The sequence below is a fragment of the Narcine bancroftii genome, chromosome 5 (genome assembly GCF_036971445.1).
Source record: "Narcine bancroftii isolate sNarBan1 chromosome 5, sNarBan1.hap1, whole genome shotgun sequence".
NCBI lineage: Eukaryota > Metazoa > Chordata > Chondrichthyes > Torpediniformes > Narcinidae > Narcine > Narcine bancroftii.
The window spans coordinates 46011640-46027809 of NC_091473.1; the positions used below are offsets into that span (position 1 = coordinate 46011640).

At 44.6% G+C, this 16170-nt stretch overlaps 1 protein-coding gene across 2 annotated transcripts in view; it reads right to left on the reverse strand.

Annotated features, from left to right (window-relative positions):
- The window catches only part of LOC138763344 (rab GDP dissociation inhibitor alpha), an 82428-nt gene that overhangs the window by 19668 nt on the left and 46590 nt on the right, over positions 1-16170 (reverse strand). For both annotated transcript variants that reach the window (XM_069937322.1, XM_069937323.1), the window contains 2 exons: positions 9406-9604; positions 6675-6806 (listed from right to left, as the gene is read on the reverse strand). In XM_069937322.1, coding sequence (XP_069793423.1) covers positions 6675-6806; positions 9406-9604 — 331 coding nt within the window. The remainder of the gene's footprint in view (positions 1-6674; positions 6807-9405; positions 9605-16170) is intronic.

Genomic DNA, 16170 nt, shown 5'->3' on the forward strand with positions numbered 1-16170 from the left:
CCCCAAGCTAGTCCCAGTTGCCTGCATTTGGCCCATATCCCTCTTAACTCTTTCTTATCCATGAACTTGCCTAAATGTTCAAAGTTCAGATTTATTGTCAGATATGACATCACATGCAACCCTGAAATTAATTTTCCTGCAGGCCAGGCATGCTAAAAACTGTACTCAAGAAAAAAAAATATGAACACAAAAGAGAGAAATGTAAACAAAGGAATAAGTGGAAGCAAAATGTGCAATACAAAAAAATAAATATTCAGTAATAAATAATGTGGAAAGTAAGAGTCCTTAAACGAGTCAGAGTTTGTTAAGAGTGTGATGACGGAGGGGTAGCAACTGTTCCTGAACCTGGTAATATGAGTCTTATGGCAACTACCCTAAATATTTGTGTATAATGAGAACCCCTCCCATTTTTGAGGGGAAAAATGGGGAAAAAATTTTATCCCTGTGTATAATATGACCCCCCTCACCTCGCCCGCCCGAGTCGCGCTGCCGACTACCGCCCGCCCGCCCGAGTCGCGCTGCCGACTACCGCCCGCCCGCCCGAGTCGCGCTGCCGACTACCGCCCGCCCGCCCGAGTCGCGCTGCCGACTACCGCCCGCCCGCCCGAGTCGCGCTGCCGACTACCGCCCGCCCGCCCGAGTCGCGCTGCCGACTACCGCCCGCCCGCCCGAGTCGCGCTGCCGACTACCGCCCGCCCGCCCGAGTCGCGCTGCCGACTACCGCCCGCCCGCCCGAGTCGCGCTGCCGACTACCGCTCGCCCGCCCGAGTCGCGCTGCCGACTACCGCTCGCCCGCCCGAGTCGCGCTGCCGACTACCGCTCGCCCGCCCGAGTCGCGCTGCCGACTACCGCTCGCCCGCCCGAGTCGCGCTGCCGACTCTCACTTGCCTGCAGAATTTTTTTTTTAATTTTAATCTTGTGTATAATGCGATGCCCCCTATATTTGAGGGGAAAAGGGGGAAAATTTTTTTTGCATTATACAGAAATATTTATTGTATGCCTTTTTCTGATGGCAGCAGCAAGAATAGAGTATGCCCTGGATGATTTCTGTTGCTCTCCAACAGCAATGTTCCATGTAGGTTTTTAATTGTGGGTAGAGCTTTACCTGTGATGTACTGGACTGTGCCCACGAGCTTTTGCAGGGTTTTCTACTCAGAGGTATTGGTACCCCCATACTAGGCAGTAATGCAGCTGGTCAGCACACTTTCCAGTACACATCTGTAGAAGCTTGCCAAGGTTTTCAATGTCATAACAAATCATTTCAAACTCCTGAGAAATTAGAGGCACTAACATGCTTTTTTCATGATGATGTGGTGCCTGCAATTGCAGAGATTTAAGCACATCGTGTGACAACAGACGCGGTCAGAGATCACTAAAGCAACTCCCAGGACAACGAATCAGCAGGGGTAGAAGCTGGGGCAGCATCAGACCAATAGCCTTTAAATGTGTTGCTCAAGCTGCCACGCTAACTCATCAGAAACTGGCTGGGGAAGACAGGCATTCAGATGCAGGGACGTTCCTGCCCACTATTGTTAGTCATATAGATGACTCAGTCAATCAGCAAAAAAAAACGGCAGGAACTTGAACAGTATAAAAGCAGCCTTTCCAGCCCTAATAAAGGAGTGAGTTTAACCTCCCACACTGCCTATGTGTGTGTTTCTTAGTAGTGGTCAGCTACAATTGGTGACCCCGACAGGTTTAGACGGCATCTAAACCCAGCAATGGATAGTGAAGTAGCAGTCAGCCTGAAGCTCCCGACCTTCTGGACTTCGACCCGGCATGTGGTTCAACCAGGCGGAGGCTCAGTTCCAGATGCAGGGCATCACAGCAGAGACCACTCAGTACTACCATGTGGTCAGCGCCCTGGATCCACAGACTGCAGACAAGAGTGGCCAACTTTATCCACAGGCCACCATCACTGCTTTCAGAGCTATTGACCGAGACGTTCGGAGCCCACCTGGACGGGCTTGGAGATAGATACCCGTCGGCATTCAATGAGATCCTGGCCCTCCTGGGAGATGAGAAGCCCGGCATCATGCTCAAGCAGGCATTCCTGGAACAGATGCCCGAAGACATCCAACTGCTCCTGGCAGATGCGGATTTCACTGAACCCGGAAAGTCGCAGCACGGGTAGACATTCTGTGGAAACAGAAAGAAGTGATCGGCTACCGTGGGGCTCATAAAGAAGTTGCGCAATCAGACCAGAGCAGTCCCAAGCAATGAACAGCAGACGAGAGGCAGGAGCGAGTCCAGTGACAGATGGTGCTTCTACCACCGGAGATGGAGCACTGAGGCCCACCGATGCCAGTTTCCCTGCTAGTTCCAGGGAAACAACAAGGCCAAGCCATCACTGATGGCCACGATGGCTGGCCACCAAGAGAGCCTCCTGTACGTCTGAGACCTCCTGTCTGGCAGATGCTTCCTGGTGAACATAGGAGCAGAGGTCAGCTTGATATCCGACAGGGTTGGACACTAGGTGGAGGCTAGCGGGTCCCATGTTGAGGGCTGCCAACAACAGCAGTATATGGACCTATGGCACTTGTAAGGCTGAGCTGCAGTTCGGGGGCAGTCACTTCTCATGGAAGTTTATGCTGGCTGCAGTGGAACAACCACTCCTTGGAGCAGATTTCCTGCAAGCCCACAGCCTCCTAGTGGACCTTAATGGTAAGCAACTCATCCACACCAAAACCTACCAGATCATCGCACTGAGGAGAGCTAGGTTTCCAGCAATGCACCTGGACTCCATCCACAGCTCAGAGGATGCTCCATCCAAGGTGCTAGTGGGTTCCCGGCAATCCTTTCCCTTCAGTTCACAGCAGAGATAACTCGACATGGCGTCAGACATCACATCCTCACCAAGGGCCCACCTCTCCATGCAAGGGCAAGATGACTTCCCCCAGAGAAGCTCCGACTGGCCAAGGAGGAGTTCCTCAAGCTCGAGGAATTAGATGTTGTTCGACGGTCAGACAGCCCATGGGTCTTGCCCCTGCATATAGTGCCTAAAGCAACTGGGGGCTGGTGACCATGTGGCGACTATCGCTGGCTCAACGAAGCCACCACCCCGGACCATTACCCCCGTGCCGCACATCCAGGATTTTGCGGCAAACCTGTACGGGGCAACAATACTCTCAAAAGTGGACCTTGTGCGAGGATATCACCAGATCGCAGTGCATCCTGATGACATCCCTAAGATGGCCATCATCATTCCATTTGGGCTGTTTGAGTTCCTGAGGATGCCATTCGGGCTCAAAAATGCGGCACAGTTATTCCAGCGACTGATGGACGCAGTGGGCCGAGATCTGGACAGCCCTTTCGTCTACCTTGACAATATCCTTGTGGCAAGTAGAACCCGACAGAAACACCTTCAGCACCTCCGAAATCGCTGTTGTCATCTGCAGGTGTTCGGCTTCACCATTAACCTGGCCAACACCACCGACTTCCTGGGCCACAGGATTACAAAGGACAGGGCCACACCACTGCCCGACAAGGTAGAGGCCATCCGCAGCTTCCCAAAGCCCAGTACAACCAAAGGTCTGCAGGAGTTCATGGGGATGATAAACTTTTAATTGCAGGTTTATCCCAGCAGCTGCCCGAGTGATGCGCCCTCTGTTCATCCTGATGTCTGGCAAGGAGAAGGACCTGACCTGAGACGAAGAATCCGCACGTGTTTGTGGAAACCAAAGAAGCCCTGGCCAAAGCTGGACTCCTGACCCACCCCAGACCAGATGCACCCATGGCCCTAACGAACAGCGATTGGTGGAGTCCTGGAGCAGCAGATAGAAGGAAGTTGTACCCACTAGCTTTCTTCAGCAAACATCTGTGTCCCCCTGATCTAAAGTACAGTGCTTTTGATAGAGAGCTGCTGGCACTGTACTTAGCCATCCACCACTTCCGGTACTTTCACGGACCACAAACCACTGACTTTTGCCCTGGCTAAAATCTCTGACCCCTGACCACGTCTTGCGTCTCGGAGTATACCACCAACATCCAGCACATCTCAGGCAAAGACAACGTGGTCACAGACACCTTGTCAAGGCACAGCATCCACTCCCTGGTCAACGGTCTGGACTTCGCAGCACTGGCAGAGGTACAGCAGCAGGATGACGAGTCCCGCTGTCACGGTACTTTGGCTGCAGGACATTCCAGTTGGCACAGGTACTACCACCCTCCTATGCGACGTAGCCACTGGGCAGGTTCGATTTATTGCCCCAACAGCAACGAGTTTTTGACTCCATCCACTGGCTGGCACACCCATCCATCATGACTATAGTCCAGCTGGTGACCAGCAAGTATGTGTGGCATGGATTGCAGAAACAAGTCTGGGTGTGGGCCAAGGCATGTACACAGTGCCAAACAGCCAAAGTGCAGCAACACACCAAGGTCACCCCACAGCCTTTCGAGCCAACATAACGCAGGTTTTACCACATTCACGTGGACATAGTGGGACCCTTGCCAGTCTCTCAGGGTTTCCGCTACCTGTTCACAGTGGTCAACCGCTTCACCTGGTGACCAGAAGCAATCCCCCTGGCCAACACATCCACTAGGTCCTGTGCCAAAGCACTCCTCTCATCCTGGATTGCAAGATTCGGACTGCCACAGCACATCACTTCTGACCAAGGCACACAGTTCACCTCCAGTTTGTGGACCGACATTGCCAACCTGTGGGGTGCTCAACTACATCATATAACAGCATACCACCCGCAAGCCAACAGCATGATGGAGCGTTTCCACAGGCGCCTCAAGACCACCCTCATGACCCGACTCAAGGGCCCCAACTGGGTGGACGAGCTACCGTGGGCACGACTGGGCATCCAAACAGTGCTGAAAGAAGACCTCTACGCATCCTCTGCTGAACTAGTCTACGGAACCCCACTCACGGTTCTCGGGGATTTCGTTCCACAGGCCAGAGGACAGCAGGAGGAGACAACCACCCTCCTGGACAGGCTGTGCGAAAATGTCGATAACCTGGCTCCGATTCCACCCTCCAGACATGGACAAGCCAAGTCCAACATCCCCAAAGTACTCAAGGACTGTGAGTACATGTTTGTATGCAGAAGACCCCACTGTTCACCTCTGCAGAAGCCAAACAAAAGTCCCTTTCAAGTCATCCGGAACAACGGAGCCACCTTCGAGCTGGACATCGGTGGTAAACCAAAGGTCTTCAATACAGACAGACTCAAGCCTGCCCACACAGACCCAGCAGAACCTGTGGAGACACCAACACCTCAACGCAGAGGCAGACCACAAAAGACTTTGGGGACTATACCTACGGACACTATAGACTGTAACGCTGGTTCTGGGGGCGAGGTCATATGGCAGCCCACAATTGCAGAGATTGGGCCGGCACATTGTGCAGCTGCAGACGCAGACAGAAATTGCTAAAGCGATTCCCAGGACAACGAACCGGCAAGGGGGGGGGGGAAGGGGGTAGAAGCTGGGCAGCATCAAACCAACAGCCCTAAAATGGTGTTGGCCAAGCTGCCCAGCTAACTCATCAGAAACCGACTGGGGAAGAAGGGCGTTCATATGCATGGACGCTCCTGCCTGCTATTGTTATTCATATGGATGAGTCAATCAGCAAAAACAGCCTTTCCAGCCCTAATATAGGAGTTTAGTTGCGGTCGGCTACAATGTCATTAGTGTGCTGGGTCCTGGAAAAGTCTTCCAAGATAATGACTCCCAGGAATTTAAATTTGCTTACCCTCTCCACCTCTGATTTCCCAATGATCACTGGATTGTACACCTCTGGTTTTCCCCTCTAACGTTCACAATCAGCTCCTTGGTTTTGGTGATATTGAGTGTGAAGTTCTTGTTAGGATACCCATTCAGGCAAGTTTTCAATCTCCCTCCTGCATGATGACTCAATGTCCAATTTCACACAACTCACTGGTGTGGTCTCACCAGCATATTTGTAGATGGTGTTAATGTCCTACTGAGCCTCACAGTCATAGGCATAAAGCTAGTAGAGCAGGGGGACAAGTATGCAGCCCTGTAGTGCTCAGGAACGGATGGAGATGGTGGAGATGTTGTTCTTACCAATCCTTACTGATTGGGGTCTGGAGTGAGGAAATACAGGATTCAATTACACAGTAGAGTATCGAGGTCTAGATCTTGGAGCTCCTGCATTCAATGCTCTGACCAATGAAGGCAAGAGATAGCACAACAATACATTCCACCATCACCCAATGCTGAATTAAATAAATATTGCAGAGTAATAGCATGACAATTTCCACAATTGTGTTCACTGGTTAGAGCCTTTTGTGAAAGAAACTTCAACATTATTAACCCAACTGATTCCTACAGAGCTCAGAGTTGTTCATATCTAGCCATTACAAGACATTAAATGAGCAAACAGTAATGATATTAAAAATATGAATGTTACAGTGGAAGAAGAGAGTTATTCTCGTAGTTGTACACATTATCATAGTGGATAAAAAAATTTGCCAGTATACAACACCAACACCAAATGCCAAACGACTGTCATTCAAATTGGAAACAAAAATTTAAAAAAATGTGGATTTCACATTGGTTTTTCTGGGGGGGGGGGGGGGGAAGAAAGCTTTTTGCCTCCAAGCGTATGGTGGGGATCTGCTGCTTTCAAGGTCCACCCAGTGGCACAAGTGTACAGTTGCAAATATTTCCTCAAATGAACATTTCACAGGTGTTTCAATTACCTAGCAAAGCCCTGAGGCAGTTCTCCAAGTCCATAGAGCGGATAGAGGTAGGGACTCTTGCTGTATCGAGCTAATGATTCACTGTATAATTTAATTCGGTTGAGAGTATCCAAGCATGGTTGGTCCAAGTAACTGGGAACAAAAGGGGAAAAAAAAAGTCAAATTGTTTCACATTAAAAAATGCAAAATTCAAGTTAACATCTTAAAATTTAAGTTCTTTATTTCTCTATTTAGTTAGTCAAATATAACAGTTGAAGCACTGAAGACCAATGTATTTGGTCAGCACATTTTAATCAATTTAACTTGAGGAAAACGTTGAAATAATCAGGAAAACGTTTCCCTAAAAAAAATATCACCATTCATTTGTCATCAAACAGAATCTCATTTGAAAGATGGTTTCATCGAACACAAGAGGGACTGATTGAGTAGATCCAGGGCAGATGCCTCTCCTTTTGGTGAGTTTTATTTATGGACTCATGATGTCAGGGCAACGGATCATCCATTTCAGACAGATGTGAATAGAAACAACTGCACTCAGGAGAACGCAAATCTTCAGAATTCTTCCAACAAGACAACTTTGAATATACTCAACATGACAAAGGAACAGGACCTTCACCCACAATATCTGCGTCAAATAAAACTAAATTAAATCTCTGCCATTTGCACACGATCCCTCTCTTCCCTGGATATTGGTGGAAAGGTTAATAATGAGAAAGTTGTGGATATGAGAGAACAAATACCTTATCCAGACAAGTGAAACCAAGTTAGGTCATCTTGTCAGAAAAAAAAAAATCAGGAAGCTGAAAGGACTTTTTCTCTTCTATTCTTTAATGTGTACTATGGAATCTTTCCTATCCATTTGAATTGAATTGCTAAACCCCGCATTAACATCTTATCCAGTGAAAAATTGTCACTACTTCCAGTGCTTCAAGGATATTCAATTCATACGACGTGGTCAAAAAATCCTGATACAGGATTTAAGTTTATTATTGTCCACTTTTAAAAATGGATTGCACTGCTCCAGAACAAACATCGTCATCTCGAAATTCTGAAAAGTTGGTCTGTTCAGTGAGCTGAGGAAATAGGTGCAAGCTCCACTCTAGTTCCTCAGCATGGGATGGAATCTGGATTGGTCTTGCAGCACCCCTCGGCAGTTCTGCCTCTCACTAAGCTGTCATACAGTAGGGAGGGATTCAAACTTGTATCGTGTGGCTATCGTGACTAAGATGGAGGTGGCAATGGTATGGAGATGGTAATAAGGAGAACAAGAGGAATAGGTATAACAGAAGATGGTTTGACCAGTGAGAGCACAACAGTGAATTAGGCAGGTACTGGAGCCTGGACAGTTACCATGGCCATGGAGCCTATTTTTCTTCACAGGACTGCGATTGATGCCATGGAAGGAGAGTTTTGCCAGATTCCCATCTACCCTCGGATGACTGAGCATCTTCAGTAATGTCAGGAAGCCAACAAAAGTGAATCTTGTTTGCCAATTATGTTAAAATGTAAGAAACCCAGCTCAACTATTGACATATTTAATCTTGGTGTCTTTGTTTTTAACCTTATTTTCAGTGAATTTTAAAATTCAATATGGCATTGGAGAGTTACAAGTCTTTTGCAATGCCTGGATAACATGCAAAACTAAGCTATTAACTGTGTACATACGACAATAAACTAATCTCTCAACTAATGAGATGCAGCTGCCAGAAGTCATTGAGACTTCATTTATTGTTACCAGCAACCTCATCAAAGGAAATTGATACTGCACTCAGATACGTCTTCATTGTTGCATTAGAGTGCTTGCTAAATTGTTGAACTATAGACACTGAGCACAAAATAAAGCTTCCCAAAGCACGAGACTGCCAGCTCTCCAGCAACTCCAAACCTATACCCTGTCCTCACCCCAACCCTTCCAACTTCTTGGTGCAATATTTCTCAATCCAGAGTCTGCAGAACCATTGGTGGTCTGTGGGTTTGCCACAGATGGCCCACAGCAAAGGCAAACATTACTCATATAATTTGAGGACCAAAAAAAAGGAAATGGTCAAAAACATCTTCCTGCCAAAACAAAACTAAAATCCTTGTACATGGGAAAGGGCTCAAACTTGTTGCCCCTCACTGGTGGCCTGCGGGTTTGTTAGAGGCTGCAAGTGGGTGGCAAAAGGTAGATAATCACTGCCATACAGTATTCTTATGTAATCCCATTTTAAAAGTTGCTACTCTGCCTCTAAGTAAAGCACCTATAGTTCAAATTTATGAAGAAATACTGTACTTGAAAAGTTTATCACTAATCTGAATTTAAGCAGTCTTGAATTTAGAAGTCTTGACTTAAGGATCCTATCAGGTCACCCTTGATTTTGTTCAAATAACACTTCAGATCATGTTCAAAATGACTATTTCTTGATTCAACAATGTCAACTAATAAAACTGCTAGAATGAGAGCAGACATAATCACATGCATTGTATTGTGAAAGCAATTTATTACTCTTTGGTTGAAAAAATTCCTCACTATCTACTGACTCACATCTTCCTTATTTCAAGTTCATCGCCATTGGCATTTTAGCATTTCACCACCCAAAGAAAACAATCTGGATTCAGCAAACCTCATCAATCACCATCATAAAATTGGCACCTTCAAATAGACTGCTTCGTCTTTCTTTTAAAAAAGAGTAAGCAAGTATGTGGAGAAGAATTATGGATAAATTCAGAAAATACATCAATGGTAACGCACTCATCTGTTCTGTAGAGAGCCAATGCATGTCCTGTGAAATCAATGACATCCTGTCCCAGGTCAAACTTCTTGTAGACTTCTCGCATTGTGGTCTTTTTGGGCTCAATGCCTTGGTATGTTTTAGGGTCATTCTCATCAAAGCCAACAATAAATAACAAAAGTTTTCTGAAACGGCGCTTTTCAAACATGCCCATAAGATCTGAAGAGAAAAGGGAAAAATTATGAATATTTATTAGTGCAATTTACATTGAAAAGAGACAAGGTGATCAAACAATGTCCAATCAGACCATTGTGTCCTCAATGGGCAGCACATGGGTTATGGAAAGATGATGAGATAACAAAAGGAACAATTTATAGATGAGGACTTTAATTAAGAGTGTTATCCATCTTGCTTACAAAGCTGGAGTGAACCCTGAGCAACAAAAGGTGCAGATTCTACCCCAATTTGCAGTGGCTTCCTTCTGTGACAGAAAATCCTGTGACCTCAACATAATTTTCCTGATTTGTACACAATAAAATTAATCTGAAGTGAAAGGCAACTTTTGGGAGTAAGTATTAAATTATTTCAGAAATAAATTAAAACTTCACTAAATTATATGGAATTCAGATCCAGACCAAAACTAATAAAGCAAATATTCCATTCTTCCCAAGGGCAAATCAATAAAACCAGGTTGAAATAGCTGTCAAATTAAGATTTCTTACCCTATTCTTTTCAAATACACACTTTAATGGCTCCCCCATTCTCCCCTTCTGCATCTTGTTAATACAACTTAAAGTTCACATCATCTTCCGGACTTTCCCCTATTTCATCCAACCTTCTCAAATATTAAAATAAAGCAATAAAATGGCAACATGGACAGTGAAGTATTAACCCAAAGCAATATACCCTTGCAACACATGGCTTAAACAAAAACCAATGGTAAGAGTCGTCCAGCACACAAACATTCTGACCCACCATGCCCTGCCAATCATCAAGTTTTTGGCCACTGGAGAACTACCAAAAGACTGCAGATCAGCAAATGTGGTTCCTTTGTTTGAGAAGAGTAGGAAGGATACACAAATTAACACAGACAATTTAATTTAACAGTGGTAGGGAAGGTATTGGCAAAAAAAAACATTCCAATTTGCAATGGATGAGGCTATAGCATAATAAAGATGAACTGGATAGTTGCATGGGTCAGTGACAAACAGAATTTAATCTTGATTAAAAACAAGATGGGTCCACAAAAATTAGAAATTGGGACAAGACCAATTTTGACAGCACTAGATAGGAATTTTCAAACATTAATTTGGAGAGGCTGTCTGTGTTTGGTCAGTGGGAGTCTTTTACTGGAGAGATAGGGAAAGTTCAGGGAAGCCATATTTCAGTTAGAATGAAGGATAAGGCTGGTAAGATGTCCTGAAGAGAGTTCATATTACAGAAAAAGTGTGAGAGGTCTTAAAACAAAAATTCCTGGGGCCTGATCAGGTGTGTCACAACATAATGGGAACATAGATCAGTACAAAACAGAAACAGACCCTTGAGCCTACTATGTCTGATCACTGAATGCAATGCAAGATTAAACTAAATATCTTCTGCCCAATCCAGACCCATTTTAAGTTTTAAATTTAGAAAAACAGCACAGTAACAACCCTTTCCAGCAACTGAGCCTGCCCCACCCTAATAAACCCATGTGACCAATCAACCTTCTAAACCATACATCTTTGGAATACAAGAAAACCAGAGCACCTGGAGTACACCCACATTGTCACAGGGAGAACATACAAATTTCTTACACTCAGCGGCAGATTTGAACCCAGTTACTGATGCTGCATTACTACTTTCAGGAAGCTATGGACTTGGATCCCAGATCCTTCTGAACAAGAGCCCTATCATTAATTGTATACTTTCCCTGTATTTTTGACTTCCCAAATTGCAACACTTCACACTTGGTCAGGTTAAATTTCATCTGCCATTTCTCCACCCATATCTATAACTGATCTGTATCCTGATATAATCTTTGATAACTGTCTATACTCTCCACAACTCCAATTTTTGTGTCCTATCACAGTACAGGCCCTTCGGCCCTTGATGTTGTGCTGACTCATATATCATCTTTCTCTTTTACACTGATGTGCTGAGCTCCACCGTAATTAATTTAGAATGGGGATAGTTGTAGACCTGCTCCTCTAGCAAGTTGGTTAATTGACCACTGTAGCAGCTGTGTAGCGGACCGAGCAGGCATGCAGTGTGGTATCACGAACCGTCACCAGTGTGGCTCACAAGTAAACGTGTGGAGCCGTGGGCTGGACCACTATTCACTTACTTGGATAATGGACCACATATGAAGAGTACCGCATGCCTAGTAACAGCATGCCAGATTGATATGCCTCCTTCTAGAGGGCATGGGTCTGCCACCGTGTTTACTTTAAACTCGCCAGCCCCGCAGGTTGGAAGCAAGCACTTAGTTACATCGCCACCCCTGTCCCGTTGAGCCTGGGACGGGAGGGATACAAAAGAAGCATGGCAAACTCAAATAAATAGTCTTTGGTTGACTAATCCTGTGTATGCGTGTTGATTTAGTAGCTCTATCAAAGTAGCTGCTACAATTGGTGACCCCCAACTGCAAGATTCAGCTGAAGCTTGAATCTACAGTTATCTTGGACCCAATGACAGCAGCAGCAGCTGCTGCCACGGCTACAGTTAACGCAGTAGGAATTCAGTTGCCTCCTTTTTAGACCCACCCATCTTGAGTATGGCTTAATCAGGTTGAAACCCAGTTTCATCTTTGTAGCATAACAGCGGAAGACATGAAATTTTGGCATGTCATTGGACGCTGCTACAGCAGCTAAAATTAGTGAATTTATTGTCCATTCCCCAGCAGACAACCAGTACACCAGGTTCTGCCAATTTCTCCTGGACACACTAGAATTGACCCCAGGCACGAGCACGGCATGCGGCTTTTGAATATGGAGGGGCTAGGTAACAGGAATCCATCAGATCTGATGAATAAGATGCTCATGTTAGCAGACAGTCATTCTCACTGCCTGCTTTTGAGACTATTCCTGTCAAACTCCCAGCTCGTGTCTCCATAACAATAGCTAACATGGATTTTCGCCATCCCCATTACTTGGTCTGGGAGACTGACAGACTATACTTTATGGCAATGCAATAGTCTGCTCACATACAGCCTGTATTGACAGCAGATACATTTCCAGTGCCCTGTGAGCTACCTGTGAAAGAAGGAGGAACGTACCGACAGGCGACGAGGATGGTGTTTTATCATTGCCGTTGGGAAAAAAATGCCCATAGATGCATCCCCCTATGTAGCTACCAAAACAAAAAGGCAGGAAATAACAGCCAGCTGCCAATGTGTCCTCAGCAGCTGGCACAAGTACTGGCCTCCTGAATCTTCAAGATGCTGCTGGTAAATGCATGTTTCTCATAGACACAGGTGCTGAGGTCAGCTTGCTCCTGCCAACATATTAGAGAAGACACACAAGTGACACACAAGCTTTTCAAGCTGCAAATGGAACTTCTATTCCCAGCTTTAGCACATGACATGTCACAATTGGAATATGAGGGTGTCTGGAGGAGTCACGTGATGGAGTAGTGGCCGGACGGTGAACTCCAGCCCTCTCCAGAAAAGTCGGGAAAAACAAAGGAAAACACAAAGGCACAGAAATAAAAGTTACAGAAAAGTGAGTATAAAGGTGGAAAGAAGATGGCGACAAAAAAAGAAAAATCGAAAGCAACGGTAAGAAGAGAGGAAGAGAAGACAAAGGAGGAAAAAGGTGAAGGCCTTACCTGTCCGAAGAGGCCCGCGGTGGAGAGAGAAACCCGCTCCCTCAGGTCGGTAAATAATGGACTACAAAAATGGCTCACTGAGCCGAGTAAAAGTGCGCAACCCCGCATGAAAAAAAACACACCGACGGGAGGGGGGACCAGCTGGGGAGCCGATCTCCACAGGCGGCAACGACAGCTGCAGAACACCTGCAGCAAGAAGAGACCACAAAAGACAATAGAAACAAGAAAGAAGAGAAGGAAAGGGCAACAAAGAAACAACAGATGGCCAACCCAGAGGAAGAAGAGGAAGAGGAAGAGTACAGTGAAATAGAAGAAGAAAAGAAAGGCAAGATAAAGGAGGTACTTTCTCTTATTAAAGGATACATGGAGTCATTTAAAGAATGGCAAACACAGGAATTTAATGATTTAAGAAAAAGAATAAACAACACAGAAGAGAAAATGAATAAAATAGATATGACCTTAACAGAAATGGGAAAGAAAATGGACAAGATGGAAGAGCGGGCAGTAGCAGCAGAAATGGAGGTAGAAGACTTAAAAAAGAAATTGGAGGAATCTAATAAAAAAACTAAAGAGACACAAGAACTACTAGCTCAAAAAATAGATACAATGGAAAATTATAACAGAAGAAATAACAAAGATAGTGGGCCTTAAGGAAGATGAAGAAGGCAAGAATATGAGGGAGTTTATAAAAGATTGGATCCCTAAGACCCTAGGATGTCCAGAACTACAGCAAGAAATGGAAATAGAAAGGGCACATAGAGTATTGGCCTCTAAACCACAACCACAACAAAAACCAAGATCTATTGTAGTAAAATTCCTAAGATATACTACAAGAGAAAAGGTACTGGAGAAGACAATGGAAAAAGTAAGAGAGGGCAACAAACCACTGGAGTATAAAGGGCAAAAAATCTTCATTTATCCAGATATAAGTTTTGAACTCCTAAAGAAGAGAAAAGAGTTCAATACAGCAAAGGCGATTTTATGGAAGAAAGGGTATAAATTTATACTAAAGCATCCAGCGGTATTGAAAATATTTATTCCAGGACAACAAAACAGACTATTCTCGGACCCAGAAGAAGCACGAAAATTTGCAGAACAATTACAAAAATAGACTGAGGGAGGAAGACGGGTAATGAGAGTAAAAATGATCACGATTGATATGTATGTGGGTAAAGACAAAAATAGACTGAGGGATGAAGACGGGTAATGAGAGTAAAAATGATCACGATTGATATGTATGCGGGTAAAGAGGTATAAGAGTGAATAGAGACAATGTACATACGTGAATGTATCTGTACTTAGAGGAAAATATAGATAGTATAGACAAGAATGAATAAGGGAAGGTAATGGAATAGAGAGAATAAGGAGGGAATTAAAAGAGTGACCTTTGTGACATATGAAAAGTGAAATCTTTTCTGGGGGGGGCGGGGTGGGGGGAAATAGCGGTCACTGCAAAATCAGTTGACGCTTGCGAGTGGATTCGCAAATCCAAATGGAGAGGGGAGATGTGGTTGTCCGACAAGGGATAAAGGACAACTCAGAAGGGGAAGGGGGGATTGGGGCTAAAGAAGTTTTAAATAGGAGAATAAGGAAAATGTTTGATGTTTTAGGAATGTTGTCTTATAAAGAGTTGAAAATAAGAAAACAGAAATGGAAAAGGAGGAAAGGTAATGATGGAAAAACGGAAAGAGAAGATAAACAAAATATAAAAGGGCTACGCTGAACTATATGACTTTAAATATTAATGGAATACATAACCAAATTAAAAGGAAGAAACTACTAAATTTAAATGAATAAATGTATTCCATTAGAAAAAATAACATATAGGTTAAGAAATAATATTGAAATATTCGAACAAGTATGGGAGCCTTACATTAAATACAATAGCGAAAACCTACCGGGGACAAACATTACCTAAGTTGATGGAAGGAGAAGGAAAGAAAAGAATGGACTCAGTAGAATTTCTGGTGTATTTTTGTTGAATGACAACATTGTCTGACTGGCTTAATGCAACCTAGATTGTATACCTAAAATGGATGAGAGGGGGGGGTGGGGGGGTGGCTTGGGAGGAGGGAGGGGGGGGGGGGGAGAAAAAGTCACTGTATATGTGTGAAAAAGAAATAGTGTATATCATGGCTAATGTGATTTATGGTGTGAAAAATAAAAAATTTAAAAAAAAAAATTGGAATATGAGGAGCGACATTACATTGGGATTGTGTTTTGGGTTCCATTGCACAGCCTATTTTGGGTGCAGATTTCTTACAATCCCATGACTTGATGGTCGACATGAAGCAGAGGAAATTAGTTAATGCCATCACTTCCCAAATGTACCCATTGGTATGAAGCAAAGGGTGAATTTCCCAGCTTGGTGTGCACACCCTGCAAAAGACACCTATGCTGCCCTGCTCAGCGAATTTCCTGGTGTATATTCTCTAATTTCAATACCTCCAAAACAGCCCATGGTGTGTCCCAATACATCGACACCTCAGGCCTGCCTATTTATGCCAGGGCTCATCATCTTCCACCAGATAAGCTGCAGCAGGCGAAGGCAGAATTTACTGCCATGGAAGAATTAGGTATAATTTGGTGTTCCAACAATCCTTGGGCATTGCCATTACACATGGTACCCAAGAACACTGGTGGATGGAGACCCTGCAGCAATTATCACAGGCTCAATAATAACTACACCTGACAGATACCCAATTCCTCATATTCGAGATTTCGCTGCCAATCTGCACAATTGTTGTGTTTTCTCCAAAGTCAATCTTGTCAAGGGATATCATCAAATCCCAGTCGATGCAGATGACATTCCCAAAACAGTAATTATTACTCCTTTCGGACTGTTTGAATTCCTTAGGATGCCATTTGGGTTGAAGAACACCGCTCAAACGTTCCAGTGGCATATGGATGCTTTGGGCAGGGATTTAGAGTTCGCTTACATCTAAGTAGATGACATCCTCATCGCTAGTCAGAATGAG